The sequence below is a fragment of the Melospiza georgiana genome, chromosome 12, assembly GCF_028018845.1.
Source record: "Melospiza georgiana isolate bMelGeo1 chromosome 12, bMelGeo1.pri, whole genome shotgun sequence".
In the NCBI taxonomy this organism is placed as follows: Eukaryota; Metazoa; Chordata; class Aves; order Passeriformes; family Passerellidae; genus Melospiza; species Melospiza georgiana.
The window spans coordinates 1,785,465-1,805,269 of NC_080441.1; the positions used below are offsets into that span (position 1 = coordinate 1,785,465).

The 19,805-nt window shown below is 41.2% G+C and overlaps 1 protein-coding gene across 1 annotated transcript in view; it reads right to left on the reverse strand.

The window, feature by feature from the left end:
- DIAPH2 (diaphanous related formin 2) overlaps positions 1–19,805 on the reverse strand; it is a 167,803-nt gene that overhangs the window by 119,887 nt on the left and 28,111 nt on the right. Inside the window, exons 9-18 of the mRNA XM_058032453.1 lie at positions 19,550–19,686; positions 18,656–18,767; positions 16,281–16,391; positions 15,010–15,128; positions 13,971–14,087; positions 13,309–13,427; positions 12,972–13,036; positions 12,232–12,336; positions 9,994–10,623; positions 7,194–7,308 (exon numbers count right to left, since the gene is read on the reverse strand). Coding sequence (XP_057888436.1) covers positions 7,194–7,308; positions 9,994–10,623; positions 12,232–12,336; positions 12,972–13,036; positions 13,309–13,427; positions 13,971–14,087; positions 15,010–15,128; positions 16,281–16,391; positions 18,656–18,767; positions 19,550–19,686 — 1,630 coding nt within the window. The remainder of the gene's footprint in view (positions 1–7,193; positions 7,309–9,993; positions 10,624–12,231; positions 12,337–12,971; positions 13,037–13,308; positions 13,428–13,970; positions 14,088–15,009; positions 15,129–16,280; positions 16,392–18,655; positions 18,768–19,549; positions 19,687–19,805) is intronic.

Sequence of the window (19,805 nt, forward strand, 5' to 3'; positions counted from 1 at the left end):
GAAAGGAAAAAACAGTTTTGCACATAAAACATAAAATCCATGGAGAGGGCATCATTTTTCTACAAACACAGAATCACTGCAGGTCAGCACAGTGAGCAAGTGGAACCAGGCCATGAATCAGACACATTTTGTCAGTTTATGCTTCTGCAGGAAAAAAAAAACTCCACATTCTATTTCTTTTGATAGAAAGCAGATTTAGGAGGAAGTGCAGGATGTGCTAACTGTGGTTCTGCTGAAAGATGCAGGGGGCAGCTCTTTAATGCAGCCTTGAAAGAACTATTTCACAAGACCATCAATTTTGCTTATAACCATGGCTTTGTTTACAGTAGGGTTTTATTTATTTAAGCAAATACATTGTTATTCCTAGAACTCTGCTGGAAGTGTTCAGCACAGTGAAATATTGGTGCAGAACCTATTTAATAGTCAGCACCAACTGTCCTGGTAAGGAGCTGGTCTGCTCTCCAGCCTTTCCTATGGACTTTTTATTCTTCCCTCCTTCACTTGGGTCACAAATCCCCAGCCATGTTCAGCTGAAGAACCTGCACTGAACACTCAGCTGGAGCTCCCTTCACCAACACTGAGGGAGCTGCCAGAAAATGGATCTACAGCTGCAAGCACATCAGAAGGCAAACGGGATGGTTCTAAAACCATTCTGCACAGTGCCAGAACTGACCTCCACCTCATCATCACTGCATTTCATGTGCATCTACAGGAATCAATTCCTGCATGTGAAATAGAAGCCACACCTGAGGAAAACTGCCACAGTGGATAATCCCAACAGCTCATTGAACCAAGGATTGCTGTCAAACCCATAGGATGATTTAATCACATCATCACTGCATGGTTTGGGGTGGAAGGGACCTTAAAGAACATCTTGTTCCAAGCCCTGCCATGGGCAGGGACACCTTCCAATATTGCTGCTCAGAGCTCCATCCAACCTGGTCTTGAACACTCCTTGTTGGGAGTAACTACATTCACATTAAATAGATTTTTAGGATATCTAACCTAACTTTCCATGAAAAATCAGTTGTATACTTGAAGAGGAGCATCTTTTGCAGGTTATTCTTTCTGTTTTGACATTAGAGAAAGCATTCTTCTCAGTCTAATCTCTTTATTTATTCATACAGAAGAGGTTTTATTCCAGGAATATAGATTTCTATTTGCTTAAAAACAAACCCCATTTCTTTTTACAGTTCAACACAGCTTCTTTTTTCAATTCAACTTCTGAATTTCTTTTTCATCGAATTCATAGGAAAAAAATACTCTCTGTAAGAGCATTATAGATCAAGAGTGCTTCATGAATGTATTCATATTTCATGCTAATTAGTCTTTGTACACAATCCCTGTCTCTGCAGCGCCAGTAGATGTATCTCTGTCCTCAGCTCCTCATTAAAAGTGCTGGGTTTTATTTGAGCACTGCATCACTGAGCCTCCATCAGACACTGGCAATGCAGAGCTGCCTTCCTTCCCCTGCTGGATTGCAGCAAGCTCACACACACAGAGCTGCAGCTCCTGAGAAAAACGAGCATGGAGGAGGTGCAGAAGGGACCAACCTGTACCAGGGTGATCACACAGTGGGCTCCAGTTCCAGACTGCTGGAACGTGTGGGCGATGAACATTTGGCTGTGTGTCACCAGCAGTGATCCTCACACTTCCCTGATGGGAACCTCCAACACCTTCAAGGTTGGGAAAAACCCACTGGGCCAATTTCCTTTGTAGGAAAACCCCAATGCCCTTGAAATTTCACCTTCCCTTGGCTTTCCTTTACAGTCAAACTGCTGTTCCATCTTTCCTCTTCAAGATTTTCTTTTTCATATTCTGAGAGTTGAGGTATAACAAATTAATACAAGAACTCTGCAAGCAACCACCTAAAATATAACACATTACTAAGACAACTCAGTCACAACATTGTTATAAATACATAGAAGAGGTTTTTTTAGACAATACATGTCTGTCCCCATTCCAATTCTATTTAAATTCTCCTTAAATTCTTCTGCTGAAGTTTTCTGACAAAATCACTAATTGAAACTTGCAGAAAATCTGAGCAGCAGGGGCTATTACTAATGTTTTTGAGAAGTTTTTCAGTGCCAGAGATGGTTGAAGCAAAGGATGGCCTTGCAGAGGCACACACACACAGCAGAGCCCCTCCAATGCCAGCTTGGCACGTGGCACTGAGCAGGCAGGGGATAATCAGTTTGTACCTGCCCAACTCCTCCAGTCACTCAGGAGCCAGCAGGATTCCTCATTTCAGATCCCTGCTCCTCACATCTCCAGCAGGGAGCTCTCACCTGTCCCAGTGATGCTCCAAAAGGGTTAAGCACTGCCAATTAAAGTAAAACTGAAGGAATGGCCTCCACTTCAGAGCATCTGACCTGGATTCAGAACAGACAGAATGCTGATTCTGGAATGAACTCCATTTCTGCAGCAGTTCTGGGGAATACATTATGCTGTACCTCCAAGCAATGCATGAATAATGATAGCAGCCTTCAAATAGCCCAGACCTCAAACTATTTCCCACCTGTCTCCTCATCTGAATACAATTTAATTCACACATGCTGTTTGGATTTGATTTTCTGGAGGTGCAATTATTGCAGTTCTTGCTGTAATGCTGATTAAGACAATGCCCAGACTTCCCTCTCAGAACCCTCTTTTGGAACAACAATTCTCTGAAAAATCTAACTTTCCTGCAGATGCAAAGAAAGCAGGCTCCAGGAACAACAAACTGGAGAGAGGAAAATTGCACCCATCTGACCCATCCCTCTTGATTTTTCCCCCTTAGGGATTTACCACAAAGTTTTAAAAGCAGAGTCCTGAGAGACACAATCAAAGTGTGCCACACAAACCTGCAGTCAAACTCCTGCCCTGTCCAACCCTAAAGCACGAACATTCTGGAATGGTCACATAAATAAAATATTACAGGAAAAGAAGACAAACAAAATAGCACAACTGACACTGAGCCTAACTTCTGAAAAAGTCTAGATAGATTTTATTTGTTAATCTGGGATATTCTTCATTCACTGTTACAGGATGAGAACAACTACAGTCAGGAGGTCACACCAACAGAACATATATTTTACATAGAATTTTTTTAAAATAAATTATGTTTTCTTAAGATTCCATATTACAAACTACCTTTGACATAGAAATTAAACTATTGAAAGGTGAGCGCATTAAAATACTATTTGAAATAAAATATTAAGAAATAATATTTACAACCTTTATCTCCTAATTGAAACTTTTGCTTTCTTTTAGACCCTTCTCAACACTATACTCATATCAGTCCTTTTGTCCCATGATGAATTAAATGGGTCCTGATGCTCTGGAAATAAGACTTGGACTCTAAAATAACTCTAAGATCATCTAAAAATTCAAAAAAGTACATAAAATATATAAAAATACAGAGATATATACACATAAATCTATGCTAGATGGTAATATTTTCAGGCAGCAGTTTGTTTAAACCACGTAAAGCTTTTTCACCCTTGAGTTTGAGAGTTTATCTGCTGAATAAATCCAGTGGAGAAGAAAAGGAAAGTGAAAAATAGTAAACTAATAACTCACTCCTCCTTTATGGTACTTGAATTTATTCTGTTGCTGAAAAACAACAATTTCAAATACATCCAGAGATGAAAACAAACCAATCTGCTGCACTTCTGTGCGAAACAGATATGAGGACTGATGACCTAGGTGTGCAAGGCAAGGAAATGAAATTGTGCTGCCCCAGAGCCCTGGGTGACCCCGCAGTGCTGAGCTGATCCTGCTCTGCTTGAATCCCACCCCGCTGCAAGAGAGGAAGGGAACCAAGCAAACTCAGCTGAGCCATCAGCAGACCAAGGGAGCCACCTGCAGTCTGCAGTCCTGAAGCAAATTCCCGGGGAGTTCAGAGGTTTCTCTTCCTTTCTCTGTTGCCAAAGCAGCGCAGGAAGCTGAGCTAGTGCAACACAGCCACACAAAACAGAGATTCCTGCATCAGCTGAGTCCTGCTGCCTCACACCTACAGATGCAGCTGCCTCACAGGAAATCTGGATCCACTGAAAGCCTCAAATGTTGAAGTTCTCTGATGAATTAGATCTGGGCTTCTCAGCACAGCAAATTCAAAGCCATTTTCTAAAAGTACTAATTGCTGTTCCTTGTATTTATCAGTGCCAAATGCAAACCAATGCAAATAATTTCCTTCAAGTTGAATGGTGCACTGACCTACCATATACTCTTTATATACATTATATACACATTATACACATTATTTATATACATATTCTATACATTATTCATATAAAATCAAAACCTGAACATTTTGTTAATGTTTTGTTCAATTACAGCTTACATGGAAGTTTGTCTTTTCTCCTGTCCCTTCCCACTCAAATTCCCATAATGTGGAAAATACCACTGAGCTATTAAGACCTCACTTCAGTTTTGAAAACATATGAAAATGATTGTTGAATCGTATTTTAAAAGTCTAATTGTAAAGCAACAGAACCCTGATGGAGAAGTTTTCCCTTGAGGCAAGCTGGATGGATAATGAATTCTGCATTGGAACAATCCCAGTAGTTACAGACTATTATGTACTAATTACTACCTTTACAGACCTACTGTACACATAATTAATTTCTTCAGAGCACTACTATCATTCTTGACTGGCAAAATACACAACCTAAATTACAAGAGGCAGAAATTAACATGATCCTTTAGGGAGAAGGCATTAACTTGCTTTGCAGTGTTTTGCAATTAGACCATCAATCAAACAGTGAGGAATGATTGGGAAAGCAGCAGGCCCAGCCCTGAGCATTGTCCCAGTCCTGAGGATGGGATGTGTCACAACCTGGCTGCAAATCACAGCACTGCAGCCCTGACCTGCCCTGTTAGGAGACACTCCACATTCAATTCCATGGGATTTAACATCCCATGAATCAAACAGGAGCTTTTTGACATCATATTCCAGCAAGCACTGAAGACATGGCAGTGCAGCTGCTGCCCTCCCTTCTGCTGGTGGCCAGAGAGAAAATTTCATATCAGGGATAAAGGCAAAGTTTGGTAAAAGAGTGCTTGCCATAAAATGACCTGCTTAAATTATTTCAAAGATCATTTGGTTCTTGACAAGAACACCAGTATTTTAAACTGTTCATTTCAGTTGTCGGGGGTTTTAGGACATTCTACAGAATTAAATCATACACGGCCCCAGCTCCATCAAAAGGCAGTAGCCCAGGTTTCCTGAGATGTATAACTACATTGCATTAATAATATAACATGCAAAAGTTACTGTTCAACTTCACAACAATATTTCTCCCCAGAAGTAGCACAGCCCCTCAGCTCTGGCTGCACTTCCCTAAAGCAGACAGCACTCAAACAGCAGCTGGCAGCTCAGTGACAGCAACATTGAGTCATTTCTGGAGTACCTTAAACCAAAACTATGTTACATGAGAAAAATTCATCGTGTCTTTCTCATTGTAGCAAAGAATCATGAATAGCATTCAGAGGTTTAATCGAATTTCAGTGCTACAACTTACAGGGAATCACAAAGTTTTAATAAATGTGCACACTACCATTGCTTTTACTTCAGTTACCATTCCCAGTGGCATTCCAAAATTCCACAGAACACAAAACAGTAAACACTAAGTCATCCAAACTGCTTTTGGCAATTGTCAGTTTGCTTCCACTCATCCCTTTGTTTGTTTTACATGCTGACTGTGCTCCTGGGAGAATATCACATGCATTTCTATTTGGCTTTTTATCACTCTCCTGTAATGTACCCATGAAATGGAATAAAGCAAGAGGGAAATCTGATCCCAGATGATTCCTGAATTCAGCATTTGGGACATCATGGAGCTGCTTAAGGACAAAGGGGAGGAAGAACAGTGAACATCAATCCATATTTCCCTTTGCAGATGGCAGCTGCAGGAAAAGTTGCTTCTGGCATGCAATTCTTTGGATCTGTGCTGCAACCAAATGCTCCAAGAGTCTTTTTGACTTCCAGCAGGTTCTCAAGTTTAAAAAAAACCTTGAAATCAGACAGACAACTCCTCCTTTCTGCGGGAGTCAGCCAAGTACGATTTTCACATCCTGAGTACTGTGCAGCAGCATTTTTAATGTGCATCCTTTGCTATGGCATCTTGTTTTCTACAGCCATTAACTGAGAACAAAACAAGGGGAAATATCTGCAAGGCTATCAGCACACCAAGCTATTGGAGGAGCTGCTGCTGTTCCCTGTTTTACAACTGTGCAACTATGTCAACAAGAATTTCTTCTCACTGCAAACTGTCAGCTATGTCAACGTTTCAAGAGGGTTTTTTCAGCATTTTTAACGAAGAAGCTTTTCAGGAATTCTGAAACATTTCTTCAGATTTCTGGTGCAAGAATTGAGCTCAAGGCAGAAGCTTGTCCTTTTCATTTAGGAGGGGCTCATGCCATTCTGTCATCTGCTGCTGGGCATTCCTTCCTGCCACACCAAAGCAAGTGACCAGCTCCACAGCATTTTACCCTCCCTGCAGTGCTAGGAACCAAGAGTCAATCCAACTTGGGCATAGAAAAAAGGATAAATTACTGCAAATGATGCTTTTGAATTACTGCATGGAATAGCCGAACATTTGGACCAGAAAGTGCTTCCAAGGTGTGCTGGAAAAAGAGAATTCTAATGGTTTAAATTCACTGACTACTGAAAGGAATATGAAACTATCTTATGAAAAACACAGCCATGACCAACTCTTTGAAGAGGTTTCAAAAGGACACAGAAAAGAACCATATTCAAAAATAATTCAAGGAATCAACTCAAGAAATAGTTCATTACAGTCCTCTGAGAGCCCTTCCTGAATTAATCGTTTTTAACACTGGCTTAGCAAAAACTGCTGTTTTTATTCCAGAAATTCTCAGCTAGGACTAATAATGCAAATAAACATGATTTTAGGATCTGAATTTTAAATTTAATTATAATTCCATTAAAAGAAAACTCACATCTGTCTGCAACATACAGTGCACTTTTAAAAGGTATTATTGCAAAAAAGGTTCCTCCCCTCATGCTGTAAAGTGAAGGGGGAGCAATTCTTGTAATAGACTGTTATGCTTAATATATGTTTTAAATCATCTTCCTGCTATAAAACCATCAAATGGATTCCATGGTATTGCACAAAGCATAAAAGAAACTGCCATTACACAGTTTTAAACTTAATAAAAGCACAATAAAGAGCAAAGTAAGAATGTACCTTTCATTTGGGTTCCAAAGGTAAGTGCCAATTTTGCAAACAGCTCCGGGTCCTCAAATTTATCTTCTTCAGCTTTTACCCAAAAGCTGTTTTCTCCTATTTCTTGAGGCTCAATCTGCAAGGAAAACAGCATCTCCGGAGTCAATCAGGAGTGTTTCCAACAGCCAAGGAAAAACAAGTGCTACAGAACCTCTGTGAGGAAGCTCAGCCCCGTTCTGGAATGTTCCATCCCTGCTGTTCCTGCACAAGCACGGTGAGCTGAGCTGCCCACAAATGGCTTTATTGTACTTCTCCCACTCAGCAAGTTCTCCAAACACAACTAATAACAGCAGCTGGCTCTCAAAGTGTTCTAGCTCTCTCTTGATGACTTTCCAGAGAGTTCCCAAACTCTTTTTGCTGCTACCTGAGAACTGTGTGGAACAATTTATCAGGAAATGAAGTGGCCATGGGGACCTGGCAGAGACTGAGGCTGAGCTCTCTGGGCTGCACCAAAGGAGGAAAATGCTCTGCAATACAGAAGCTGAACGACAACTTGACTCTTCATGTATGACTCAGAACTGCCTGTTCTGTTTTCAAAATATGCTCCTCTAACAGCTTTGAGCACATTATTAATTATTGTTTATAAATTTCTTTAAATGAAAATAATTTCCAAGGGCTATTTAACTTCAAGATGATATGCAGGGAATTCAGCAATGCTGCATTTGTCAGCTTCACTCCAATTTCCCTGCAACATCCTGGTCCTCCACCTTCCAGCCCTGCTTTACCAGCAGCTCCAGGGAAGACATTTTAAAAAACTACCTTAATCCAACACTAATGGGGAAGACAGTTACAGCAAAAGGGACTAAATTAAACAGTAAGAATTTTATTCCTCAAATGATGGCTCCTTAAAAGTGATGATCAAACAGACTTTGCACTTTCTCAGCAGGCAGGGGATCTCTGGCACTGTTCCCAGAGCACTTTAGCAAAGCGTCCATCTGCAGTTCCTTCCCATTGTCACAGCCAGTGTTCACACAGACACTTCAGAAATTATTCCTACAAACTCCCCAATGGAACTGATCACAATGAAATTGGCTGCAATTACCAATATGTGTTATACAATAAAAGCTTGCTTTTCTCTGTGCTTACAGGACAGCAGTCTATGTCCCACAGTTCCAAAACTCCTGCAGAGCATCCTGATCAATCCCTTCTCCCCAAGACATTTAATTCCTCCTCCCATGATGGAGAAAAGTTATCATTTCTCTTTTTAGGCAATTATTTTATCAGAATTACAGAAAAAGTAAGGATTTTCAAACTGATTCTAAAATTTATTTAAATTAATACTCTGAAAACATGGCAGGCTGTTCAATATCAGCCTAGTTAAATATGGAAAGCCTGTTTCCAAACTGTGGCCACCAGATACGCTTTCAGATTGTCTGAGAACATCTCCAAATATTTTGAAATCATTTGAAATCATTAAAGCATTAATTCATCTGCCAAAAGAAACTATAAATTGGCATGCCACACATTTCCACACAGGCTCTCTCTCAGCCTGCTGGATTCCTCCTCCAAGGCTGGTGGGATTATTCTGCTGTTTTGTTACCTCAAAGTCTTTTGATTACTCAAAATTTAGATGAACCACCCAGCATGGAATATATAAAAGTCTCTTCATTTGCCTTCATGATTTGGTGATTTTGGTACTTTTTCCTACACCAAACATCAACATATCTGTCATTTTTCATACCACTAAAAAACTACCAACCACAACTTTAGGATGCAATGATTTAGTCTTGATAACAGATCCAATTATCTAATAGACCACATAAATTTTCTTTATATGGAAGGAGCAGTGGCTACACTGATCAAAAAGAGGTTTTTAAACATCACACCCCAGCACACACCTGGATTTTTGTGTAACTTCTCCTGTTAGAGGGACTGGATATACTGAGAGCCAAGGAATAACTGGGAACTGCTTTAAGGGTTCACCTGCAAATCAGATTGTGCTTGAACTTGACTGCTCAAGTAATGCTTCGATTCCAAGATGATTTTAAAAATGAAATGTGAATAAATACAATCAAGCTAAGCCACTGGAAGCTCATGATGCCCAAACCCTTCCCTTGAGCAGCCCCATGGCTCCTCCCAGTGGCCACAGCCCTGCTCCAGCACAGTGATTGAGAACAATAAATACCTGGGATAAATAATCAACAAGTAACACCAAGACCTGATATCAGCAATTCCTGAACTCACAGCAACACCAAACATCACGAATTTAAAAAGCTTAAGCTGGTTTGCTTTGCTAGGTATGTGTGAAAGCCGCTTTAAAACAGTTTGAAGATAGAGGCATATTTTTATACAGCTTGAGGGATGTTCACTGCAGCTGAGACAAGGCACTGGGACACTGGGCACCACAATGACTGCAATTACACTGACTTCCTGAGACACTTGGTACCAACAATGACTGGAATTACACTGACTTCCTGAGACACTAGGTACCAACAATGACTGGGGGTAAGCTGCCTTCCTGGGACACTGGGCACCACAATGACTGCAATTACACTGACTTCCTGAGCCACTGGGTACCAACAGTGACTGGGGGTAAGCTGCCTTCCTGGGACACTGGGCACCACAATGACTGGAATTAAACTGACTTCCTGAGACACTTGGTACCAACAGTGACTGGGGGTAAGCTGTCTTCCTGGGACACTTGGCACCACAATGAGCTCTGCCAAGATGAATGAGATTTAGAACGTCACAACACGGTACCAAGCCTATCAGTGCAGTGCAGGAGAGGAAGGAACGTCATCTTCCCACACCTCAGGCGTACCTTTGACCAGTTGATTCTCTTCATGGACACTTCCAGCTTATACTTCTTCTTCTCCTTCATCCCGTGGGGCAGCGCTGGCACCATGGGGAAGGGGGCAAAGGGGGCCCCTCCCAGGGGGGGAGGCATTGGGGGCCCCCCGAAAGGCGGCGGGGGGGGGATGGCTCCCCCGGGCAGAGGAGGAGGAGGAGGAGGCCCTGCCCCTCCAGGCAGAGGGGGAGGAGGAGGAGGCCCTGCTCCCCCGGGCAGAGGGGGCGGCGGGGGCACACCAGGCAGAGGAGGGGGAGCTGGGATGGCTGTACCGGGCAGAGGAGGAGCAGGGGGAGGAAGGGATGCACCAGGTAAGGGAGGAGGAGGAGGGATTGTTGCTCCACCTGGCAGGGGAGGTGGTGGGGGAATTGTTACTCCACCTGGCAAGGGAGGGGGTGGAGGAATTGTTACTCCACCAGGCAGGGGAGGGGGTGGAGGAATTGGTACTCCACCGAGCAATGGAGGAGGAGGAGGAATCGTTCCTGTACCAGGGAGGGGAGGAGGAGGAGGGATGGCTCCACCAGGGAGTGAGGGCGCTGGAGATGGTGGGACGTTCTCACTTGGGTGGGCTGGTATTGCTGGGGCTTCTGTCAGGCCTGGACCCTGGAACAGAACAGAGGAATTCCCTTCATCAGTGACACCAGGCAGTTTGATGTGAAGCTGAACCAACCAGGATGGTTTTTAGCCAACTGCATCTCAAGAAAGTGAGAAATGCAACTGTTCTCCTATTTAAATGAGAAACAATAACAATAGATTATCCCACGTACCATAAAGCTGCCAAGCAAACTGAATAACCTAGCATTTTTATCAAAACAAATTGTTTCAATTTTAAAGAAAATTTAATAGTAGCAGTAACATTTAAGTGAACAGAACAGCATTTTATTTCTTACCAATGCACAAAACATTTATCCCACTTAGGACACCCCGGCAAGCTGGGGCAGCAGAGATGAGAATAACCATGGTGAATTTTAACAACACTCTGCTGCTGCTGGGAGAGCTTCCCTAGCAATCAGGGCAGCAGCTGGTGCAGTGGAAAAGGCCACAGGAACACAGTTGTTCAGAGCTACTCTGACATCTGGAGGGGTGAAGGGTGTGCAACAACCTGTCCTGCTGTCTTTTGGATCTGTCTGAGGGTGCTTCTTTGGTGAGAGGAAGAAAGAGCCATCACAATATCCATTCTAATGAGTTCTTACTAATTAATAAGGAAGAGAAACAGCAGCATGTCAAACCATCAGAGGGGTGAGTGCAGCTAAAAATAAGTGTCATCAAATTCTGTGGGGAGCATAACAGCAGAAAAGGGAACAGATCCCAGAATTACATGGTTAATTACCCAGTGGTCAGCATTACTGTGAATGCCCTGTCATGTCTGGATAATCTGAACTGTGTTAGAATCAATAACACAGGATTAACAATTAATTAGACTAAAAGTACATTTTTTATTTTGCACAAGGCACAATGTGTTTCTTTGCTCACAGGTTATAATGCAACAATTGCTGGAGAACTCATTAAAACATTTGTCACATTTCAGTGGAACACTGGCTTGTAGGAATTTGTAACAAACACAAAAATTGGCAAGAAGGAAGTAAGAACAGGAGTGTTTGAGTCTCCACCTTAGTGCCCAAATAGGAAGTGAGATCACAGGCTTTAAGGCAGAAAACAAAGACAAAAAGGCAGACCTTGTCTAGCATTGAAGGAGAAGAAAATAAGCCAGACTGAGGCAAAACCACTAAATTATAATATCTGTTAGTTCCCAAAAGGTATAAATAGCCTGTCTAAATCATAAAGCTGATGTAAAAAAAATAAAAGGCTTTATATAAAAACTGTAAGAGTAAAAACTACATATAAAACCAAAAGCCTTTAAAAATAAACACTTCCAAAACTAAAATTTCTGCAAAACACACAGAAGGAGCAATGTGAAAGCTAAACAAATACCTGCATAAAAAAAAAACCAGACTGGATGCAAGATTTTTTGTAGTGTAAGGAACATTTTTTCTCAATAAAGCAGGTACCTTACACAGGTTGAATTTTGTAAAATCTTACCTCCATTAACTATCCTTAGTAACTTATGCTGGCTGCCAAACAAATCAGTATACCTTTACCACACATTCCAAACTCCAGACAGACAAGTTACTCTGGGGCAATTTCTTCTCAACTCCTCCACCAAAAAAACCTCACTCAGCCGTGGAACCTAATGTGACATTATTTTATTACCTGGGTCCGGAGCTGTTTGACTTCTGATTCAAGTTCTTTGATTTTCTCCTCTCGTTTCTGCAGCTCTGCTTGTGCCTCTTGCCGAGCTGTGAACTCTTCATCAAACTGTCAAGATTTAAGCAGCACAGCAGAGTTAGTCCAGTTATGGCCACACCAGAGCCTACACTGGCAGGAATTCTTTGAACAACATCAGAGCTGCAGCAATTATGCAATTTTAATCCTTTTAGCAGCATTTTTCTATGTAACATGTTCGCTTTTAGCACCACAATTTTTTCCATCAACAAGTCAATGACAGAGAGCCACCCAGACCCAGCTACTCAGATCAGGTTCTTCCCTCCAAGAGAACACTGCAGACTTCTCCAACCAAACTCAAGTACACATCTATTGCACCAAGCTTAAATTCATTAAAAATTAAACCAGCAATCATCATGTTCAAGAACATGTTTTGCCATTTGGCTGAAAATGCCTACTTAGACCAGAGCAGCAAAACACACCAAAATTTGGAATTATTTCAATACACACCTCTACAATACCAGAACTTCAGTACTACTGCAGCTAATATAGCACATTTATTCATTTCTTTAAGTTTATACCCATACTTAAGTTATTTAATTATGATTATTTCAGGACAGGAGACCAACAAGTGGAATTGTGAGAGTCACTATTTCCCAGTTTCAGCTGAGAAACAAGCTGATTGTGTTCCTGTCATGATTCTGTTCCACACCATGAGCAGGACTTACCTTCCTGGAAAATTCTGCTGCTTTCTTTTCACTCTCTTCTACTTTAGCCTTGTCCACACAGGCATCTAGAATTTAAATAAAATACCACGCACAAATCAAGTCACACACATCACAGCTCTGAGGTGCTTCCAGCCATCATTTCCCTGTAAGCAACAGGCATTGATTTTTCTGACGCTGTCTCATTTTATTAAAGGGTACAGCACTTGGGCTGGTACTCCACCAGCACACCTGTAGCTTACATGCATATTTCCAGAATATGACAAAATTCCCAGCCAGTGTAAGTCTAAACAGAAGAACACAAAGAAAAACAAGGTAAAACTGCTCAAAGAGTACAAACCAACAAGATGTGTAAAATTGATGTCCATCCTTCCTCTGTATTTAAAATCTGGGTCCATGCCACTGCAGTGCAGCACTATCTGAGACACACATTCTTCTATGATCTTGTAATACTGAGGTCTGAAACAGGAAACATTTACAAGACAGTAAGAACATGAACAAGACTTTCTGCAGTTGGGGAAAGGGGGCAACTAACTCCTAATATCGGAGTTCTACAAGTGCCAGAAGAAGCACCAAGTTCAAACTGTTATTTGTAAATATTTTGGACGGGATGCCTTGACCTTGCTATGACACTGAGCTGCACATAAGAGAAGTTCACACTGAAAAGAGGGGATTCAAAGCACAAGGGACTATTTTCAATTCTCAGTTGCACAACTTCCATGTTCTTTGAAGCAATGAATATATCAAACTTGAATAAAGAAAAAGTACCCAGCAAATAAGAGGTTTTTGGGATGAGGGTGTTAGACTAAGCTTCAAGTCTTTGAAATAAACACAATTATATTTACCAAGACCTTTTTAATACTAACATGGAACAAAAACAAAAACAACACATCAACCTCAAGGAGTGGCTTTGTAGGCATGAGCTGCCTCAGTTTAGCAAGGTCTTCATTTCTCTTATTGCCCCTGCTCCCCCCAGAACCCCAGCCTGGCAGCTGCACTCACCGGACATAGTAATCATTCCTGATCAGCAGGAAATGCTGGAGAATTGACAGGAAGTAATTTTCAGAAGAAGTGTCTTTCACCATATTGTACAGCAGGTGAAATACTTCGCTCACATCAGTGCAAGCATTGTTAAGAAAATAGCAGTATTTAAAAAAACAATTTTAAAAACAAACAAAATCCCAAAAAACCCCACTGCAGTCAGAACAGCCACCCCACCCAAACACAGCTCCCCAGACAGTTCCCTTATTTTTCAAGTAAAACCCCTCCACACTTTGAGCTCCTATCCTTAGCAGTAAATATTATTTCCCACTAAGACTGTGCACAGAATTTCTGTGCCCTGTTTATCAATTTCCTAAAATGTTTCATTATTAAATCAGAACAATCAGATATAGACTTCATGTTTTAAAAACATTTCACACAAAGCTTTGTTCCCACTCTGAGCTCAGCCAGGCTGTTGGCCAACACACACTGGGCAATCTTTGTCATTTCCCAGAGATGACCCCTGTTTGTAATTACCTGTTCTGCACAGCAACAACATTGCAGGGGATTTTACAGTCCTCCCACTGATTGCCTCTACCTCCCTCTGCTTCCTCCTAAAACCTGCAAGCAGCCATTCTGAACTTAGGGAACTTGACATTTCCTGCTCCTTCACAGCTAGAAAAGGCACACATCTGTAGTGCTTCAGAACCTACAAGAAATTTTGTTCCTTTTACTATCAAAACTCATTTTTCTTCCAACTTATGATCTTCCACGGGTATAATTTTATCTCTTGATGTATTATGAGACAGAGTTTAGCTTAATAAATGTTATTTATGAAAAATTAATTCAGTTCCCAATGACTTACATTTGACATGCAAATTTAAGCACTAATTATCCAAATATTTTCCAACAAAAAGAGCAACTGGAGAGAAATCTGCTTGACAAAGCCCCTGGTAAGACATACAACTGAGACAAATAACCTGCACATAGAGCACTGTAATTTCCATTTAATAAAGTTCTGAAACAACACAAGTTAGAACAGCATTTCCTTAAAGGATATTCCATTTCAGCTTTGATGTCATTGAGACGATGTGACAGTTCAAAGTGGTCTTCATCTTTGTTCTCATCAAACACCCTCAGCTGAATATCAAGCTCTTCATTTTCCTTATCTTTCAAGGCCTGTTTTTCAAGGTAAAGTATATCTTAATTTTCCCTTTTTAAAAGCAAAAATTCCCTCCTTGAAGGACTGCACTGTGATGAAATGTAAGACATTAACCTTAGAACAGCAACAAGATTCAATTCAGTACCTGGGCTTTTTTATTATAATGATTCAACTGAGAAAAACTAAGGGCAAAACATCAGCTCACAGAGCAAGTATAGGCTACAGAACAAACAAGAAAACTTCCAGTTGAATCCATTTCTCTTAATGGGACAAAGCAGTTCCTGTTTGTTAATGTCAGAATTCCATTACAAAACCACAATAGGTATATTTCAAACCATTAATTGGCATGAGGTTGAGAAGTTTAAACAAGTGTAAAAAGATTTGTTCTGATGTTCCACAGCAAATAAAGTCACTAGATCATATTAATCTATCTACATGATATAAACCTAAAAATAACCCTAAGAAAAAATAACATCACACATCAGAAAGTGTCTCAAGGCTGAATGAGCCAAAAATGGAAGGTTTTGTTTCTGACAAATGGACAATTTGAAATTTCCCATCTTAAAAGTCATAGCAGAATAAATTGTTTCAGACAAATATAAGCAGGTACTCCAGTTCTTCTCATCTTTTGTAAGTGATGAATACCTTAAGTACACCTATTTTTGATGCAAGCATCAGAATGGTTTCTTGGCTAAGAGATACAAATCTCTCCCAAGTCAGAAATATTCCTGTCTGTGCAGCTGCATGAAGACAGACATGCAGCCTCAGAATGAACTTCTGATTTGATTTTTCTTTAAAATGTCCCAATGCATTCTCAGCAGGCAGATAAAAGAAAACCAGATTTCACAGAAAACAACAGGAACAGCACATACAAAGAAAGTTAATCCAAGATTGGTTCCACAGCCAGATTCACATTGACTGCATGTGCTTTGAGCTCATTATGCAGCATTTGGCTACCCTCAATTTCTAATATATTGACTTGTCTCAACTACTATTTTGCAGCTCATGGGAATCTGAATTTGTAACTCTGCAGGCTGAACCAGATTTGGGCTGATAATATGACCCTCTGCTCCCCCAAATCCTTCCCATCTGCTGTCCTGGTTAAACAGTTTGGTTATCTTCAGCATTCACAGTGGACAGTGACCAACTCCTGCATACAAGGGACTCACAGGCAATATTTTCTTCAGGCCACAACGTAAAAACTCATTTCTCAAGTGTATCCTGAAGTCAAGGTCCTCAGGGGATGTAACAAGGGCATTGATGAGCTGCATACATGCCACCTGCAATCAGAAACACAGAATGGAAATCAATACTTCAGTCACTGTTTCATTTGATTTATAAAACCAAAAAATATGGAAATTATTTATTATGCAGCACACATGCAACACTTGGGTTTATTTTAGCACCATCATATTTTCTCTGTTTCCATATCAGGATGCTTCCACTGTATCAAAGGAGTACCACATGAACGATCATTACAGAGTAATGTCACTGACTGGTTTGAGCTGGAAGGGGCCTCAAAGCCCACCCAGTGCCACCCCTGCCATGGCAGGGACCCCTCCCACTGTCCCAGGGTGTCCCAAGCCCTGTCCAATGTGGCCTGGGACACTTCCAGGGGCCCCCCCCACCCTAAAATCATGCCCTAGTTATTCCCAAACTGAAGTTTCCCATTGTACCTCCCCTTGTTTCTCCTCAGCATTCACCAGTCTGAAAGCAAACTGTTTCTACAATAACTAACATCTTAAAACCCACCCAATAAACACCCATACCCAAATTAGTCACATCACCAGGTGTTTTTTCCATTCCTGCAGAGCCCTTGTGCAAAATGCCTGGTCTCAGGGTAGTGGCTAATGCTTTAATTGAACAGCTGTGCACTTTAATTGATTTATTTGAAAACAGGTAGACAACAACACAACACCAAAAGTGCTGATCCACTTTAAAAGACTAAAATGGGACTCAAGGGAAATAGCAAGTTTGGTAAAAGATGTTAACTGCAAATAGAAGTAGCTTCAGAGTAGGACAAAAAAAATCAATAGCTGCAGAGGAAAAAAATCAGATAAAAAGCACCTTCCTGTTTTAATTACATTCACTATTTAGCTTTAATAGAACACCTTATGGAGTCTCAAATTTCTATTAAAACACCCTTTCAAAGGCACTCTCTTGATAGAGCTGCATCTTCAGATAATGCAGTATCATCATGCTTGCTTGAATGATTCTTGTTATTTTACTACTATGACATGACTTAACAAGTCAAAGCACATGTCCAATCTGAAATTAATAGAGAGAAGAGGTGCCATCTGCTCTGATTGCTCCTGCCAGAGAGACTCTGCCTTAATGGCTTGTGCTAATACATTCCCAGCAAAGAAGGATTTTGTCAGAACCACGGTAATGAGTCTTGCAGTTGTGCCTTCACTGAGGTAGCAGTGAGCCTGGGGAGGGGAGCTGGCAGCAATGGGGGGTGGTGGCTGTTGTTTGCCTTAAATCAACAAGGTCATGGAGTGGGAGACAACTCCAGAATGGATTCTCCAGTGATAGCACTATTAAGATTAGAACATCATTTATAGACACTTATTGGCCATCATTAACTCATCAGCTCTGAAACAAGAGGTGCTGATGGTAAACACAGCAGCTGCAGCTGATGTGGATTTGAGCCAAGACTGGAAAAAGGCATCCCAAGGATACCTGCCCTGCCTGTATTTTTCCAGATCTTTCAGCCAAGGTAGCTGAAAAATAAATTTTTGTACAAAATGTGCATAATTACTGTGCAATGAGAAGGCCATAAGTCAAAGTCATCCCTTATTAGGATATTCAGCCACTTGGCCTCCATGCAAAAATGGCAGTAACAAAAAAACCCAACCAATCCCAACTAAAAAAAGCTCACATCTTAATGCCAACCAAAACTCTGGAAAACATAAAATATTTATCTCTATCCATGGACACACAAGCAGCAATGAACATGATCTAAGTCATGACAGTAACAACCACTGGCACAGATTACTTTATTTTAATAATTTTGAAAGCTCAGTAGGTTCACCTCACCCTCAGAGAGGCACTATGGCTGGTGAAAGGCACACATTGAGCACACACAGCAGGAATGCAGAGTCCTTGTTGACAAAAGTACCAATAATATCCTGCTGCACTTCACTCATCCCAAAAGGGACCCTGCCAAGAATGGGCACACCCCGTGCTAACCCTGCCGTAATTAGCATAAATCTGAATATTTAAAGGCCACAGGTACTGCTGCCTCAAGTACCAGCACTAGGCCAGATTTATTACCTGAACATTACACCTGGCATCCAAGGAAAGAAATATCACCAATTACTCTCTTTATAAGATCAAGATTGCTTAATCCTATTTTTGGGACAGGAAGTGAGTTCCTTGGCCTCTCACCAAATAACAAGTAGAAAATCCAGTACCAGTAGGCCAGTTGTATTTATTTCTCCTCTTTTACTGATGAGTAGCACTAGAAGATGTGTGTGAATCCAGCTCCCCAGGCCATACACAGTGCTCAGCCTTTCCCTGAAGCACACACACACCAACCCACCTGCAGCTGGATGAACTCGTGGTTCTCCAGGCCCTCCACGATCTGGGAGAAGCGTTCCTCCCTGTTGTGCCTCTCAGCAGCAGTGGTTATAGCACCTAAAAGCTTGTCCAGCCTAAGAGAGAGAAAGACTGTCAGGAGAGCTCAGCACAGCCAGCTCACTCATTTCCAACATACTGAGCTCAGTGCTCACACAACTCAAGGCTTAGTGCACTCACAGAGTTTAAATGCATTCATCTACAGAAGCTGAAAACAATTCAAGAACAAGTGTTATAAATGTCTACAAGATCAATGTTGAAATAGAAAAAAGGGGAGACTAAATCTCTCTATTATTATTTCAGCAATGAAACAACCAATGAGAGGAAAAAATCCCTCCCTTTGCAAACTGTGCACTTGATAACAGTGGACATGTTTAACATCTGGAAATTCTAATAAACTGTCCTTTCAGGAATCAGAATGTTTTAATCCATTTATTGCATAGAAGACATGAAGTTCGCCCATTTTAACCTTCAGTAAATAAACACAGTGGGAAATTTACAGCAAACATATGCCAAGTGATCATCTTTGTTTTAAAAATCTCATGGGCAAGTGCTAAATAACTCCAAGTTGAACTGTTCCAAAGCCCAGCTGTAAATCTGTAAATGCAAACTCCTGGTTCCTGTGGTAGAGGTGATTTGTCCTTTCACACCTTCCACTTCAGCCACACTGTGTAGGTCTCTGCTCATTTGCTTTTCTCTGATTTAATACTGAATTAGGGCAACACAACAGGTGAAGTCTCTTTAATTTTAAACCACATTAAACACTTATCAGGTTACATTTGTTTCCTTGACAAGTTTTCTCACCTGTGTCCAAATTAACAACTCATAAGCACCAAAAAAGCTTCAATATCTGACTTACATGTTTTCCTCCCCAACAATGCAGATAGCAGAAAGGATTTTCACTGTCTCAGTCATCATGTGGGGTTGCTTTGGATCAATTGCTCTTGACAGCAGCAAGAGGCTCCTTTCATCTCCTAGGATCCTTTGCAAACCGTACTGGCAGAAACAAAAAGCTCTTGGTGAAAAGGTTGTGCTTGCTTGGAAATTCATGCCCAACTTGAGATCCTGAGGGATTGTCCCAGCTCCTCCCTCCCTCACCAAAACCCCATGAACCC